The sequence below is a fragment of the Cyrtonyx montezumae genome, unplaced genomic scaffold (genome assembly GCF_038088225.1).
Source record: "Cyrtonyx montezumae isolate F1298 unplaced genomic scaffold, pur_monq_1.0 scaffold_3, whole genome shotgun sequence".
Taxonomy (NCBI): domain Eukaryota; kingdom Metazoa; phylum Chordata; class Aves; order Galliformes; family Odontophoridae; genus Cyrtonyx; species Cyrtonyx montezumae.
Genome location: NW_027072034.1, coordinates 65,345,052 through 65,361,663, shown reverse-complemented (window position 1 = coordinate 65,361,663; position 16,612 = coordinate 65,345,052). Strand labels below are relative to the sequence as shown.

Here is a 16,612-nt window from a genome sequence, read left to right as displayed (position 1 = left end):
TTGGTAATCCATCCTGGTGTGGAAATTAAGGTAAGGAAGGGGTGGGGATACCTATCTGGAGCAATCCCAGTTGGGAAGCTGGAATGTTGGCCTCAGGAATTTGACTTTGTTCCAGGCTCTGCCGGTTGGGACATAACACAAGAGAGTGCACTCAAATCATTATTATGAAATATGTAGCGCTCTGTAAATTTACCTTCTAAAATCCTTTGCTGTAATCACTCCACGTTGATGAGACTTTAATGTTGTCTATATCTTTGCTCTGGCAGATATTTTCAGCATATTAAACTGATATGCCCTGGGCTGCTTTCACTGATGTTGATAAGTACAGCTAGAGCCAAAAAGCTTCGATGTGCAGAAGTGCCTGTTCCTCTCAGCAGGGCACATACTCCAGTGCTGAAATTTCTTTGGGAAACAAATGGCTGCATATGGTAGATCTGTCCCTTCTTGCAGTTCAGGATGTAGTTGAACAGCAGCTAAAATTGATCTCAGGCCACTCACAGTCCTGCCCTTCCCCAGCTGCCACCCAACCTCATTTTTAAGGCCAGCTGGAACTCAGGCAAATAAGCAGGAAAATAGTTTGCAGAGCTGAGAGTGCCAAAAACAAAAGCTGTTGCCAGCTAGACTTCCTGAACTAACATCAGCTAGTGTTGCAAGCTCCAGACCCAGCAAAATAGCACATGTGGCAGTGCTGGTGTTGAGGGCTGACCTCCAATTTAAAATACATCCAACAGCAGCAACCTGCAGCTTCAGAACACAAACTGTCCCATTCCCCTCTCTTGGTTAAGACTGCTGTCTTTTTTTTTTTTTTTGGCTGAATTCTATTGTAAACCGATGAAGATCAAGAAATTGATCAAGAATAAAACTTATCCTCGAAACAAATGCAGCAACTCCCTTCTGTAGGTAGAAATACAAACCCAAAGTCCCATGGGTACTATTTGTTCCTCTTTTACCTTTTTTTCCCATTTTTTCCCTTGGCCTTTTTGAGACGTTAACCATGCTAGAAACTATATAGGCCCATTGGCAAGGCTTGTGCTGGCTATGCCCAGCAGGCCAGAAACAGTGGAAACTGAAACAGAAAACATTTTCCTTGTATGACAGGGTTAGACCCCACATGCTGTAGGTTTTCTGGATCTGTGTAAAACATGGGTAATTCCAATTTCATTGCTCCTCTATCAAATTTATGGGTCATATCAGGCAAAATTCTTTCACTCCTCAAAAAAAAAAAAAAAAAGAAAGAACCTAACCCAAAGTAAACATCTTACAGGGGAAGATCAGATAGTAAAGGAAGTGCACCAAAAGAAGGGAACAGAAATTACTGTTAAGCTGAAATTTAAATTGTTGGATCATTTCTTTCCAAGAAAAGTAGTGGCAAGTTGCAAGAATATGCATGTATATTCATTTTATTTTACATTCATGTTATGAAAACTTAGTTTTGGATATACATGCCTATCTCACCTCAGCATCTTGTAAATGCATTTTAAAATTCCTTCTGAATTTGTGATTCTTTATGTTAAAAAAAATACTTTAAAACTTTAGTAAGATTTCACTGGTATTATTTCAAGATACATATACATATAGGCTGATGCTGATCTATGAGTTCTCCTACTTAGGTTTTTCTTTGCTTTAAATACATGATGTGAATTGTTTATCCTTGACTCAAATCTTAAGATTCCTGAGCATGAGATGGTGTTTTCCATAAAACAAGTGCTACCTTTGCAAAATGTAGGTCTAGATTGTAGGTCTCCACTCCAGTGGATCTCTCTTCGCCACCGAGTGGATTTTGTGTTCAACTCTGATTCTTCATCAGACATAATCCAAAATGCTGACATTAGTGGAAATTTGTTCAAAAAGTTTTGAACTTGACCTTTTTCTTTGTGAGTGGAACAGCTCTGGTCATTTTCAAAGTTATTTTTTCCATCGTGGTGTTTAGAGTTCCAGGAAGCCACTCCAGGACCACTCAAAATCTATAGCGTGTAACATCCTCTGCAGTGGAGACAAGTGTAATTTTTATTTACTTTATTTTGTCTTTTTAAAAATAGTTGCTATTTAAACACTGTATTTTGATGTACTCTTCATTTGCTAAGGCAGGACAATTTTCAAGAGTGTGAACACAACTGCATCAGCATCACTTTTGATTTAGATGAGACCAGGAATAGTCTATCTAGGCTAGACACAGCGTGGATTTCATATTTCCTGAATGTAGTACCGTATTTCTTCTAATTATTAGCTAGGATTTATTTTGCAGAAGGGCGAGCATCTCCATTTTAATGATGAATCATTTTCTTTTTCTGTGATGACCGTGACTGCCTCATTATGCTTTCCATGGTATATAATTTATATTGACACAAGTGGATATACAGCAAAAACCTCACTTATCCAGCCAGCCTAGGATTAAGACAGATTACCCTTTAAAGCACAAGTTTGCAGCACACATAAGAAATAGATGAAAACAATATAGGAATATTTCCACTTTGAGGTCCTGGTCCCCTTAGCATAACATCACTATAAAGTTGTTTTCTTTAGTTCAGAGAAGTGAAAGACAATTCTATCCTGTCATTAAATAAAATGCTTGGAATCTCTTGATTTAAAATTCTGTGCTTTATGTGTAGTTCTATCATGTTATTGGGCAGATTTGTTACTGATCTAACAGGAATTGATGATCAGGATTTGATGCATGATACTACTGATGACAGGAATTGATGCATCCTGGCAAGATGTTAGCAGTATTTAGCCATACTTCAACGGAAAACATCAATGGAATTTTCCCCATTTATCAAGAAAAATGGAGATTCTGAGTTGGTAGGTAAAAGCTGCAGTTTTATTTACAGCACCCAATCATTCTGAAAGATGTGCACTCATACATTCATTACTCCAGCAGAAATGGAGACAGCACCGATTTCATCATTGGGAATCCCTAATTAAATGAAAGGAGTAACACCTCCTCTACAGCCAAGTAGTTGGGAAAATGCCCTTGAGATGAGTTGCCCATCTGATCTAACGTTTACATCAAAGGCAGAAAAGACTCGTTTTTTAAGCTCTCATTTCTTACATACAGAATATAATTATATAAAAGCATTTGAACTGTATGCATTATGGGCATCAAAAATAAATGACAAACAGTAATACTATTCCATTAGAAAGCCGCATTTGGGCTATACAGCTTGGACTATTTAGGTTTTGTGTTTGTGTCAACAGTTCTATTACAGAGATGTTTGTGGACATGAAAACAAGAAGCGTTTCTCACGCGGCTCATCCCTTTAGAGAAATAAACCATGGTAACGGAAGGCCATTTGGGTCAGTTGCCATGATAGTGCCATGGCACTATATGTAGGCTGTTACGTAGCTGTTTATACATGGCAGTGAATTCTTAGAACACAACTGGGCAGCTTGATCTGGTGGGTGGCAATCCTGCCCACAGCAGGGGGGGCTGGTGCTTGAGGGTTTTTAAGGTCCCATCCAACCCAAGCCATTCTGCGATCTTGAGAGTAAACTCCATAGGGTCTGCTTTATCTAATGACAAACGTATTGGACAGTTTTGCTGAGCACGGAACACAACACAAACCACGTTCTTGCGGACTCAGCTGCGAATGCCATCTGGGTGTCCTGTAGCCGCGCTAACCCTACTTTTCGCGAACCATTTTATCTTCCCTTTGTCCTTCCCTAGTTTTCCTCGATTCCCCATCATTCACAGTCAGAATACACACGCTCCGCACAGGCAGAGCGCCGCACAATCCCGCGGCGTTGCCATGGGGACTGCCTCAGATCAGCCTCCTCCCCAGCCGCGCCTTTCTTAGATAGCGACGTCCGCGCCGCGCTCCCACAACCTCGTGCACATCACGGTCGCTACAACGCAACAAGGCACAGCCGCCTCACGGCGAGGATCGCGACTCCGCACCGCTGTGCCGCGGGCACATGCGGCCACGGAGGGCGTCCGCAGCGGCCCCAAAGGGCGCCGGGCGGGAGCGGCGCCCACGGGAACGGCCGGCAGAGCGGGCACGAGGCGGCCCCGTGGGGCCGGGCCGGAAGTGACGGGCGCTTCACCTGCTGGGCGGTGCGCGTGGGGCGGGGCGGCCGGGAGTCGCGGAGGAGCGGGCGTCGGTGCCGCTCGCGTCGCGCCATGGAGCCGCCGCCGCTGGTGCTGCTGGTGGGGTTGGCGCTGCTCGGCGCCGCAGGTGGGGTCCGGCCCGGGGGAGGGGAGGCGTCGGGGTGCAGGTGGAAGGGAGGGACGGGAGGAAGGTGGTTGGGGCTGCGTTGGAATGGGAGAAACGGCGGCGGCGGCGGTGGTGGGGTTGGGGGCTTCTCCCGCCCCTCCGCCAGCCCCAGGGGTGCGGCCGAGCCCCCGCAGCCCGCGGTGCGGCCGCGTAGCGGGGCGGGGTGCGCTCGGTGCCCGGCGGGGCGGACCTGGGCTTTGTTCGCCGCCGCGTTCTGCCTCCTTTCTCTTCCTCGCCGCGTGCATCTGTCTGCCCGCTCGTCCCCTTTCCCTCACGCGCGGGCTTTGGGTTTCCTTTCATCCCGCTTTTCTTTTCTTCCACCGCTTCAGCTTCCAACGTGGTGGCGGTGGGAATTGCGAGAGGCGATTCCACGCGGCTGCGGGCAGAGGTGCGGCCGTGCCCGGGCTGCGCAGCGCGGTGTTTCCGCACCGCCCTGCCCTACGCTGCCCTGCCCTGCTGTGTGAAGCGAGATTGTTCAGACTGGAGGCTCAAGGGAGCAGCTGACTGAAAGGTTGTAGCAAAACGGGGCTCATCCCCTCCACTGACAACGTGTAGTGGTTTTGAGTTGCTCCAGAGGAGGATCTGGTTGGGTATTAGGTAAAAAAAAAAAAAAAAAAAAAAAAAAGGCTCCTCAGAAAGAGTGGCGATGCGTTGGAACAGGCTGCCCACGGAGCTGGTGGAATCGCTGTCCAAGAAGCACGTGGTTGTGGCACTGAGGGACGTGGTCAGTGGGCATGGTGGGGGTGGGTTGCTGCTTGGACTGGGTGATCTGAGAGATCTTTTCCAACCTCAGTGATTCCGTGATGCGGCGAATTCCAGAGAGCCCTTGTTCTAGACAGGAACTTGCCCTCCGCTTGTTCTGGATTCAGTGAGGGTGGCTGAGATTTGTGATGGAAGAAGTGGGAAAATGAAGGAGTGTGAATTAAAGCAGCTGAATTAATCCTGCATCAAAATAAAAAAGCACGCATGGCTTGTTCAAATCAAAAGTTGGCGAACGCTTGGTACGATTGATTCATTGATCTCAATTCAACCATGTGCAGTTACTTACACTTCCTTACTTCAAACATATAATTTCGACTGCAGTTGGTTCAAACTAAGTGAAACTACATAAGATACCATAGTATCTACAAAGGTTAATGTTTAGAGTAAAGCATGTCAGGCAGGGAGTTTGTTTCCTGTTGGAATGCTGATCCTGTTGTTGATGTCACCTCTGTTTTGGGAAATTACTCATGGGATCAAAATTCTGTTTCACAGAGTGATGAGTTCTAATCTCTTGCATAAAAGGGCATCGTAGTTCAGCATTAACTCGCTCTCTAAGCAGGAGTTGTGTAAAGACTGTGAATTACAAGTATTTAGTAGCTAGATTACTGATTAAGTTTTATATTGAAATGTTTCGTGTAACGAAAGCTGTGAAAAAATGCTTGAGCAGAATCACATGCACTGCGGATGAGCAGGATCCGTGCTATGAGATGTGATAATACTATAAAGCTGGAGATAATTAACATATGGTGGAACGCAAAGCCAGAACCAACCTTTATACCCTCATTTCTTTGAGGTGTGCAGATGTCTTCAAACATCACTGTGGAACTGGATGACTTACTAGAGAAAGTAATGTATTTGGCTTTCTGTGAGTGTGCTTTGATTAGGAGTGGTTTTGTTTATTTGTTGGAATGGTTAGTTGAATAACTAGCCTGAAAAACACACAGATCACATAGTCCTCAGAAGAAAATAACTTACAAGTCTGTGTGTCACTGGAGTTAATGCAACATCAGAGGTTGCTGGTGTTTTTTCCTCCACCAGACTGAGTTAATACTTCTGTCAGTGCTCCTGGCAGATGTTACTTCCTTTGCTGGGGAAATAGATACCACTTTATGGACCAGAGTTAGAGGAAGGGAACTTCATCCAGTTTTGTGATAGCTGCTGGCTATGGAGGGCTGTCTCATAAGTCCTTGAGTTTGTGGTAGTGCAGTAATTTTATCACAGTGCTTCAGGGCTTACACTGTGTTGTGCGCTCATTTTTTTTTTTCCCACTCTCCCCTGGAAGTTTCTTGTTACCTCATTGCTAAAAGCTGAATATTGGAAATAAGCCTCCTAATTTATACAAAATCAGTTATCTTGAGTGTACAAAACAGACACTTTGCAGGCAACTGAGCTACGCCATTCTGTGGTGAAAGAGAAAAGTGTTTGGTTTAAGCTGTCCCTGAACCCTGCTCAGGGGTTTAATCTCTTTACTAAGGTCAATTTCACAGTCATAAATAACTAAACTGGAAGCTTTTTCCCTTGCAGGACGGAAAGAATTCATTCTTGAACCTTTTAGGATATAAGGAGAGAATGGTCCTTTTCACCTCTATAGTTGTAATTGATCATGTGTTGATTCTAGCAGTTGCCTCTGTATTACTTGGTTGTGCAACTGATAGTGAGTTACCTGTAGTGGTTTCTGAGTTGGTGCTTTTGGAAAATGCCCGCAGGATGGGCTGGTGTAGTGAAACTCAGTCTTTCTGCTGTCTTGAGGACTTAAGATATGAATTCACATTTGGATAGCTTTCTGCAGCCATATGACTTTTTCTGAAGCTATTTTACTGATTCCTCTCCAACTGAAAATGCACGCCAAGCCTGTGATAAGTGACAAGTTGATGTTATGTATTGTAGTGAAGTACAATTGGTCATGTCAAGTAGCTGGGGATTTCCAAAATGTGCAAATTCTCTTTAAATTAATATAGTACAGCTGTCACCAACAAATCCTGGATTAGGATAATAGAAATGTTGAATATATACCTCTTCAGATGTTGAAATATTTTATTGAGAATTGGTATTAAATTGTTTTCCAAAGAACGATTGCACACCTGGTATAAGGAGAAGAAAACTAGATGGAAGATCCTTTTGTAGGTATTATAACAGTTCAAATTGGTGCTTTTTTTTTAATTATTTCTAGAGTTCTTGATATCTCAAGAGCTAATAAGGAAATCACAGTCTGAGGTTGTCAGAGGCATTGAGCATGTTTGCTTATGCAAACAGGAACTGTGTGTACATATCTGTAACCCTTTCCTGGTTTTGCAGGATTGGGGAAAGCATCTCATTTGGATCACGATAAAGTTTTTGTTGGGTTTCAAAAGGCTTGGGAATAAATATAGCTGCCTACCTTGCAACCCTGATTTAACAAGTAAGAAATTAACGTTTCTTTTTAATGTGTAATGGCAGAACACAAGCTTTCCATAGCTATGAGGTGATTGCAAAGATAGATACTAATCAATGTTAACACTTTTTAATATCTGTACATCTGTGGTGATACTTTTAGCCTTTGGGAAGTGTGTTATACAAGGTGGTAATGCTCTGCATATAAACCCTTAAGTGGAGGGTAAGAGTTTATTTACCTTAAAAACTGTATTTAGCTGGACAGGGATTTTTTTGGTCCATAGTGATGATTATCTTATTGCTGCTCTTGTGTGGAGGATGTTTTTTTCATTATTTATTTATTTATTTGCAGTAGTAACTTTGTAAAGTATTAAATCCTGCAGTGTTTGAAGTTTTCTTAATAGAAAATATTAGGTAAATAATGTTCCAGTAGGGCAGTTACACTAGATTTTCTCAAAAACTCTCATTAAATGGTATTCATAAACCTTGCAGAAGTACTTCTGACAACACTCGTGCAGAGCTGAACACAGTAAGTCAGCTGTATGTATTGTCAAGTGTATGTAAGAGGGAACTTAAGCCTCTTCATGTTTTTATGCAGCAGTAGGATCTCAGTGAAGCTTAAACTAGGAGAAATTTGACTACCTCTGGGATTAAATGATCATTGCTATCCTGGTCTCTCTAAATGCTAAGCTTGGTGCATTTGGTCTGCTGAGGAATAACTTAATTGTTTTCAGAGTTCAAGTACTTCTTAACTTTTAATGTCAGCAGGCAGTTATCTGATGTTGAGGACTTTTCTCCTGTATTTCCCCAATTTTTTTTTTTTTTGGGAAGTAGTACAAAAAAAGCTGTAACTGAGGTTGTTTGATTTGCCTAGTTACTGCTGTGACATCAGTCTTGAGATAGGAACTACAGTTATCTTGCTTTATTTAATCCTCTGTTTATCTGAAAGTATTTTATGCATTCTGCTGCAAAGGTTATTACAGCTTGTCACTTTGGTCTCCTGGCTGGCTCCCCTTGCCAGCTTCTTCTGTTTTGGATCAAGCCTCGGCTGCCTGTCTTCACTTGCAGTACTTGTTGCAACATTTTTCAAAACGGATTCCACTTTTTATCCATACCTAAATGCCTTTTCTTTTTTCAGCTTCCTCCATTGTTTAAAAAAATTAAAAATAAAAAAATATATGAATACTTGTATGCTCTGCCTTTGATTCTATTTGTGCATCAACAAATTCCAGCTTCAAATCTATCTCACCCTCAGTGTGTTTGAAACTCATTTGCCACAGTGACCCAAGAGATACATGCATGCTTAGGAGCTTGTTTTTGGGGCTAGTATTGTTTCGTTGCACTTCTTAATTTAATTAATCATTTGTTGTTTCTTGCATGTATTCATGAGCTTTTAATGGTAGGGACTCATTCTTTGGTGGTTTTTCTGCTCACGTTGCAACTTCATTTGATGAAGCTTTTAGATGCCGTGTGAAACATTAAATATGTTTCAACAGTTGTGTGTCTCAGCAGCTCGTAACAAGAGCTCTCCTGCCAATTATGTCAATTTAGTCATTGCTAGCTAAGTATGCAGTCAGTGTATGTTGCCTTTTCTTTTAATTCCTCTTTTTTAACTAGTTTTCATTGTACAGGGAGTAGTTACAAAAAGAGCCACTTCACCCTGTTGTCATGGGAGTGAGCAGGTGGCAGGGAAACTATAGTTCTGTGGAAATCTGTTTCAGAAGCAGCTTGAAAGTAAATAGGTCTGGCATCCTTGCTGGTAATTTACCACACAACTGTCTTAGTTGTGTGAGTGCATGATGAATGTATCTGAACGGAGACTGCTTAAAGCTTTCATTAGGTTTATTTTACTTCAACCAGTTAAAAAAGAGAGTTATGCCAACAACCTTTCCCAGCGCAGGGCAGGAACAGTCATCAGGGAGATGGCAGAAGAACACATTAAAAAATGAATTCTGCGTGATCAGTATTCTCCCATGTGAGAAAAATGTGTAACTGTGGCCTGAGGGAGCTTAGGAAGTCTGACAAAATTGGGCAGTTGAATGGCTGGATTCAACAATTTTTCTTGCATCCCATTTCAGGTGGTAGCTGGCATTCATCTGATTTCATGTTCAGCCTCTTCAGGGAGTTTTCAAGTCAGAACAATGTTAAATTTGTATAAAGAGAGTTTTCTACCTGTACCTTCTCTTGATGCATCTTGGTGAGCTCACTGGTCTGAGCTGTAAGATGAGAGTCAGCTATAAACTCAGACCCATGTGAGTAGGATAGCATGATTTAAAAAAAATTTTTTTTAGTTACTTCCGGGATAGTGTTCTTGAACACTGCATTGTAATGAACAAGCAGGATCTTGAGTTTTACTGGCTGCAGGTTGGGGCTAGTCCCGAGCCATTCAGCAGTGTTCAAGAGTAGTTAAAGTGCTTTATGGTCAAACATTTTGCAGTTCTATTTACTGCTGCATTAAACTTTCTGTCTATTTAGGGTGGATATTCTATTTTTTGGGCGTATTCCTTTTCTTTCTGTTTACTTGTGTGTGGAGAGAGGAGGGGAAGCAAAACCAAGCTAGCATTGTGTTACTTTGCTTCAAAACAGCACCACATGAGAGACAATTAATAATTGAATAACAACAAAACCCCTCAGTACTACTGAATAAAATAACTTTCCATCTTAATGTGAAACTTGCATGTGCTAGAGAAAAATGTTTCTTGTTCACTAGCTTGGAAGAGCTCAAACTCCTTTACTCAAGTGAAAGTAATATGGCTGCTCAGTTAAGTGCTTGATTGTACTTGAACTCCCTAATGCATTGACTGACGGATGTGCCTCACGCTTTCATGCTGCAAAAGGGCTGCTTCATTCATTTTCCTTTTAAATGCCATCAAATGGGCAGGAAAAAAAAAGACAACAGAATATAGATATAGATATATGATATAGAATACGGATTGATGGCTTGGTGACTATAAGCTTTCAATATAAGTTAGAGTAATTAGTAAATATGTGATTTGCAGGTATAATAGCAAAAAACAACAGCTGCAATTGATGTGGACTTGGTAGAGGAGAGGCAGGCTTTTGTGTGAGTTAGTAGTGTCAAAATGTGTGTTTTTTTCCTTTTCATTTTTTTCTTCTTTGATTGAGTCTTTGCATTGGTTGGATGTCATTTCTTTTTTACTCCTCTAAATACTCTGTATGGATGTGTCCTTAGAGGCTCTTAATTACAGTGTGAAGGTATGTTTCCACATTACACACCTAGTTGCATTTAAGGTGTGCTGTGTTTACATCTAATGCAACTTCATGTGCCCATCATCTTTCAGTGATGGTTTTGGGTTTCTTCTTCCCCTCCCTACTGTCAGAGTTAGTATAGTGCAGTGCATGAATGAATTCATTGAATGCATTCATTAATTTGGATTGCTGTGTGGCTGTGCAGCATGGGGATGAGCAGTGCTTTTTACTCTGATAACTAGCAGCAGATTGGTTAGTGTGGGTGTAAAGTGAATTTCTTTCTGTAGGTGGAGATCCACAGCAGCATAGTAAGCAAACCTTATGAAGCTTACTATGAAGCTGTGGCATCCCCTCAGCTTCTATGTGTCAGGATTTGTGCTCCTGAAACCTGTGCTTAGAAGGGTGTCTAACTCAGTCTAGAAAGAAAAACTGAAGGTTCACATGCAGTGTTAATTTTTAAATTATCAGTCAACTGTTCTGGCTTTCTACTACGTGTAAAGTGTTTTTGCCAGCATAAAAGCAGGTGGCAGAGTTGGAATTGAGGATGAGAAGGCAGCTTCTCAGCAATTCCAAAGTAGTCCAGTTACCTTTCCATTAATACTGCAGGTTCAGCTGTGCTGCACTTGATTGTTTGGATGTGACCAAGCATTAAAACTCAGAATTCATAGTGGTCTTTTGCAGATCTTTGTCTAAACAATGCTTCTGTTCTTAAAATTAATCTTAATCCCAGTTTCTGTTATATCCCTTCCCCCTGTATTTGTGGCCCCCTCCTTACCCCCTCAAGCCTATCCTTCACTTCAGCAGTGAGATACCAGCTCTCCCACTCTAAACATGATAAGCATGTCCCTCTCAAGTAAGGTCATCATCTGCTGTAGTTGCTAGGATACTTGGTTAATGACTTTGGATTTAGCAACGAAAAAAGCTTAAGAATGTTCTGAGCAACTTAGGAACACAAGGACAGTTGGGAAAGGAAAGGAATATTGGATAGAATCTGCAGAATATGAAAGGAATAAGTAAAACGTGAGAAGAAATAAGATCAGTAAAGCTTAAGATATTTAGGTTTTCTTTGTTGCATAGCTATTCCAATTATTTCCATGAATTACAGTTGGGAATGGAATTTAAAATCGTGCTATGTATGTGCAGATTTAGGTTTGTTTGTTTGCAGTCCTGTTTGTTTTGTAGTTAAAAAAATAATAATTGTTCTTTATGAGATTGGGAGAAGGAATAACTTCTAACTTAATTGTGGTTTAGGTTTTAAACTGGCGTTTGAGGATGCAACTCTGTGTGATTAGAACAAGCTTTTCATTTGATACTGTCTGAGAACTTTGAGAACTTTTCTGTAACAAGTTGGTAACATCCAGACCAAAAGAGATATTTTTGTCTTCAGAAGGACAGTATGCTTAGCCTGTCTCTTGTTGTTTTTAGTGTTTTGTTTTGTTTTTTTCCTTTGTGTAGCTTGAGAGGGTTTATGGGTTCAGATGAACTCAGAGATTTAGTAATTTAACAGTTATTTTTGATTTAATGTTTTATCAGATTTCTTACTAGGCAGATAATGCTAAGATGGTGTTTGTGAAATTCTGAATTAGAATCAGTCTTTTTGAGACTCAGCAAGTTTTCTGATGGTACAAAACTGGGAGGCGTACCTGACACACCAGAAGGTTGTGCTGCTGTTCAGTGAGACCTGGATAGGCTGGGGAGTTGGACAGGGAGGGGCATTATGAGGTTCAACAAGGGCAAGTGCAGAGTCCAACACATGGGGAGGAATAACTACATGCATCAGTGCAGTTTAGGGGCTGGCCTGCTGGAAAGGAGCTTTGTGGATAAGGACCTAGGCATCCTGGTGGACAAGAGGCTGACTGTGAGCCAGCAGTGTGCTCTTATGGCCAAGAAGGCCAGTGGTATCCTGCAGTGCATTTAAAAAGACATACGTGGCCAGCAGGTTGAGGGAAGTCTTCCTTCTCTGGTCTGCCCTGATGGGGCCACACTTGGAGTCCTGTGTCCAGTTTTGGGCTCCCCCGTTCAACAGGGGGCTACTGGGAAGAGTACATCAGAGGGCTGCAAAAATGATTAGGGGTGTGGAGCATCTCCTGTATGAGGAAAGGCTGGGAGAGGAGAAGAATGAGGGCAGATCTTATCAATGCTTATAAATATCTAAGGGATTGGAATCAAGTGAATGGGGACAGACTATCACTGCTTGTGCCCAGTGACAGGACATGGGATGGTGGGCACAAACTGGAGCATAGGAAGTTCCATGCAAACGTGAGTGTCTTTACTTTGAGAGTGATGGAGCACTGGAACAGGCTGCCAAGAGAGATAGTGGAGTTTCCTGCTCTGGAATTACTGAAAACCCACCTGAATGCTCTCCTGTGCAACCTACTCTAGGGAACTGCTTTAGCAGGAGTTGGGTGGTCTCCAGAGGGGTCCCTTCCAACCTGTAAGATTCTGTGATTGTTCTTAATGATCCAGTCCTCATTAATATCTGGGATGAGTACTGAAAGCAAGATCTTATCTTTTTCTAGGCTGGTACCCTTATTTATGGGTCTTTAATTTCTCTGACTCCACAAATTCAGGATGTTTTCTGCACAGTAGGCAGGATGTGGTTCTGATTAACTTGCAGACATCACTGTACTGGTAGATAGGAAATTCAGGTGTGAACATCTGTTTGACTGTTGAATCTTGTGTTCAGGGATTAGTGTGTCCTACCTGATGGACTTAGGCTAGTGCAGGCAGGCGGGTTATCATAGAATCATAGGGGTTGGAAGGAACCTCAACAGATCATCAAGTCCAACCCCCACCGTTTGTAGATTGGGCCCTTTTGAGGTTTAGAGGGATACATGGTTTGTTCATGTCAGTAGCTGTGCAAGTGTTAGATTTAGACGTGTTTAAGATTTTTGCTAAGGTGGTATGATGGTGGTTTTTTTTTTATATTTTTACTACTTACTGTGAACTGTGCTTTATTTATGAAATGTGTTGTAGCACTGTATGATGAGCACGGTGTCAAGCATTGGCTTGTAGAATACATTAAACATTAACTGTTTGAAACTTATTAACCTAGCATAGTACTTTCTTTGTTAGAAATGCTTTGCAGTTTGCTCTTACCAGTGCTGTGTTATCATCAAAATCTGAAATAGCTGCAGAACTCTGAAATTACTGCGTACTAAAAGGAAACTTGCTCCTCAGATACTTATCCATATAGATACAGGGGCAGTGCTGCTGTGCTGTTAAAAAGTAATAGACTCACTGTGGTTGTGAGAGGCGTGTTCAGTAAAATGAGTGCAGTGGTGAGTTATTTTTGGAGACTGAAGTCTGTCAAGCAAAGATCACAGCTGTGCAGGCAAGCATCTGTAACCTGTGCTTGAAAGAAGAGTCTCTTAAGTGAATTTTATAGCTTGCGTTTCTGAAATGCTAATACGCATTTCTGATTGTCATTGGTATTTCCTTCTTAAAACCTCCTTTTATGAAGAAGCTAGCGCACCTAGAACCATTTCCTGCTTACAAGCAAGTGTTGGCAAACGGTATAGTTTTTTGGAGAGCCTGTTAGCAAAGTTGAAGTGCTTTGCAAATGCAGGTTGTGTATGGATCAAATATGATTTTAAGAGCAGCAACAAAACGGGTTAACTCATTTCTTAGTTCATGATGAAGCTCTGTGCTTCTTTGCAGTAGTGCTCCATGGTGCTTGCTGCTTCAGCCCTCAGTTTGAGCCTGGTGGCAGTCCTACTTTCAACGGTCTACCTCTGTTCCAATCCCCTCTGTGTTTTTCAATTGCCATAGTTTATTCTATTCCAGTTGACTGTTTATCTCTCATGTTACTTATTTAGGGAGGGATTGTGTTCTCTGGGTTACATAACGCTACTGTAGCAGTACTATCTGGTTGCCAGAAATGTTTATGTCTGAGCTTAAATTTATACTTAACTTTAAGCCAGAAATCCAGAATTTCACCATATCTCAAGCCCCCCCCCAAAAAAAACAGTTAAATGCAGAAAAAAAGTGATGAAAATTTACCTTACGTTACCTCTGTTGGTATGCAGAATGCATTCTCCATTTGTTGTATTTTCTGTTAAGACTTTTAGAAACAATGCTAAAACAATTCCCATCAAGTTGTTTCAAGCATTCAGTTTTTCCTAAATTAAAAATGTAATAATGTAGCTTGCTAAGCTTCATTCCACTCAAGGGGCATTTGATGGTATGTCTAAAGATTCAGAAAGAGCTACATTTTCCCTAAGGGTGTGATGTTATTTTGCACCCCCTTTGAAATAAACTTCCTTCAGCTCTGATGGCATTTCTTGCAGTGTTCTTTGGGGTCAGCTTTTCAGAGAAAAGGTTACTTAATTTCATCAGGAGCCCCAAATCTACATGCCTAGAATCCAGAATGTATGTGTACTGGCTTCCTGTATACTTCTAAACATTTATAAGGGGTAATACTTCTTGTTCTGTATCAAGGAATAGCATTTGTCTTACCTTAAGCAGTCACAAGGGTTCATTCTTCTTTGTACTCCAACCAAATTTGCCATGTTTTCTCTTTGGAATAATATTTGGGCGATAACATACACGCATTTGGATCAATTGCATTTCTGTGTTGATAGTTTTCAGTGGTGTTTATGTATTTATTTGTTTTCTTTAGGTTCTAGAATCTCTTGCATACTCCTGAGTATCTTCAACTCCACGGTGATTTGTTAACTGTAGTAAAAAATTAGATAGTTAACTCTAAGCACCTTTGAACAATTGGGATAAGTAACATGAGGAACCTTTGTCTTTCTGGTGTGTTAAAAGAAGCCTGAAAAAAGTCTGAAGTTTTAGTAATCTCCCCTGACCCAAAACAGATAGAGATTTTCTCTCAGTTGGATAGCATCGTACTAGTACTAAGATACCACAGGTGTTCCTCTCATGATTTGAGGAGTGAGCAGAAGTTGAATCTTTCTGATTGGAGCAGAAACTGGAGGAGATGAGGAAAATTTGGTGACTGTGTCATTTGATGATCATTTGTGTGCTTTGCATATGCTTTGCATAGATCTTTAAACCATTTAGTGAAGTGACCTCAGTCATCTACTTTTCTGCTGCACAGTCAACAGCGAAAGTTTTGGTCTTATGTCAGCTGTCACTAAACCAACTGCATTGCTTTCCTTTTTGAGTCTTTACTACTTATGTAGTAGTAGAAGTTGTTAATTCACTGTCCCAGAACTCCCAGTTTTCTTTGCCCCCAGTTGTGTAGTCACTCTTGTTTCAGGCTGTCCTTAGTAGCATGGACGCCAGGTTGAGTAGCGATTAGTAATAGTTTAAACAAACAAAAGAAAAGGAACAAACAGTAGAAGTAATAATACAGTAATAGTCCAAGGGTCAGAGGAACCTTGGCAGTCTCTTAACGCTGTCTGAACCATCCTTGCCCACATTCCTGGCAGCAGGTGGGTGTCTCCTCTATGGGAGGGAATTTCCAGCTACTTTGACCTGCCACTACCTCCTAGTGCTAATACTTGATTCAGAACCAGCTGGCACTGACATCTCCTTTAACTGAGATGCTTCCTTTTTCTACCTATAATTCTAATATTGACTAAATGGGAAAAATAAATAACGTAGAAAGTAGCTTTGTATGCCAGCATTCTTAGTTGCAGAGATTCTTTGAAGGGATTAATTTGACCACTCCTTCCATATGAAGCACACCTCAAGGCAGAGTAACTTGACTTGATCCAGCGCCCAAATTCACAATAATTTTGTCAGACCTGGTTGATTTTGTCACCATTTCATGCCCTCATTTTACCAACAATTTTCTTTATTCATTCAAATTGTCATTACACATTCTCTGTATTTTCCTTTTTTCAGTATCTGTAACTTCAAAGCTTTCAGCAGCGGCCTTCTCTTTTATTTAGCTTTGTATGGGACTTGAATTAGGCAAAAACTAGTTGAAAGATGCAACTGACAGTTGGATGTGATTCCAAGATAACCGTAATGAACTTTGTATTGTGTTCAGTAATTTCACAGGATTTCTTAAGCAGTGGTAAAAATTTCACGTGATTTTTCAGTGATAATTTCTGTACAGGAGAAGTGTGTGATGTATTTGAAAAAGG

The 16,612-nt window shown here is 41.3% G+C and overlaps 1 protein-coding gene across 2 annotated transcripts in view; it reads left to right on the top strand.

Annotated features, from left to right (window-relative positions):
* Positions 1 to 4,074: 4,074 nt before the first annotated feature.
* CXADR (CXADR Ig-like cell adhesion molecule) overlaps positions 4,075 to 16,612 on the top strand; it is a 29,182-nt gene continuing 16,644 nt past the window's right edge. For both annotated transcript variants that reach the window (XM_065741843.1, XM_065741842.1), the window contains exon 1: positions 4,075 to 4,172. In XM_065741843.1, coding sequence (XP_065597915.1) covers positions 4,118 to 4,172 — 55 coding nt within the window. In that variant the 5' untranslated portion in view covers positions 4,075 to 4,117. The remainder of the gene's footprint in view (positions 4,173 to 16,612) is intronic.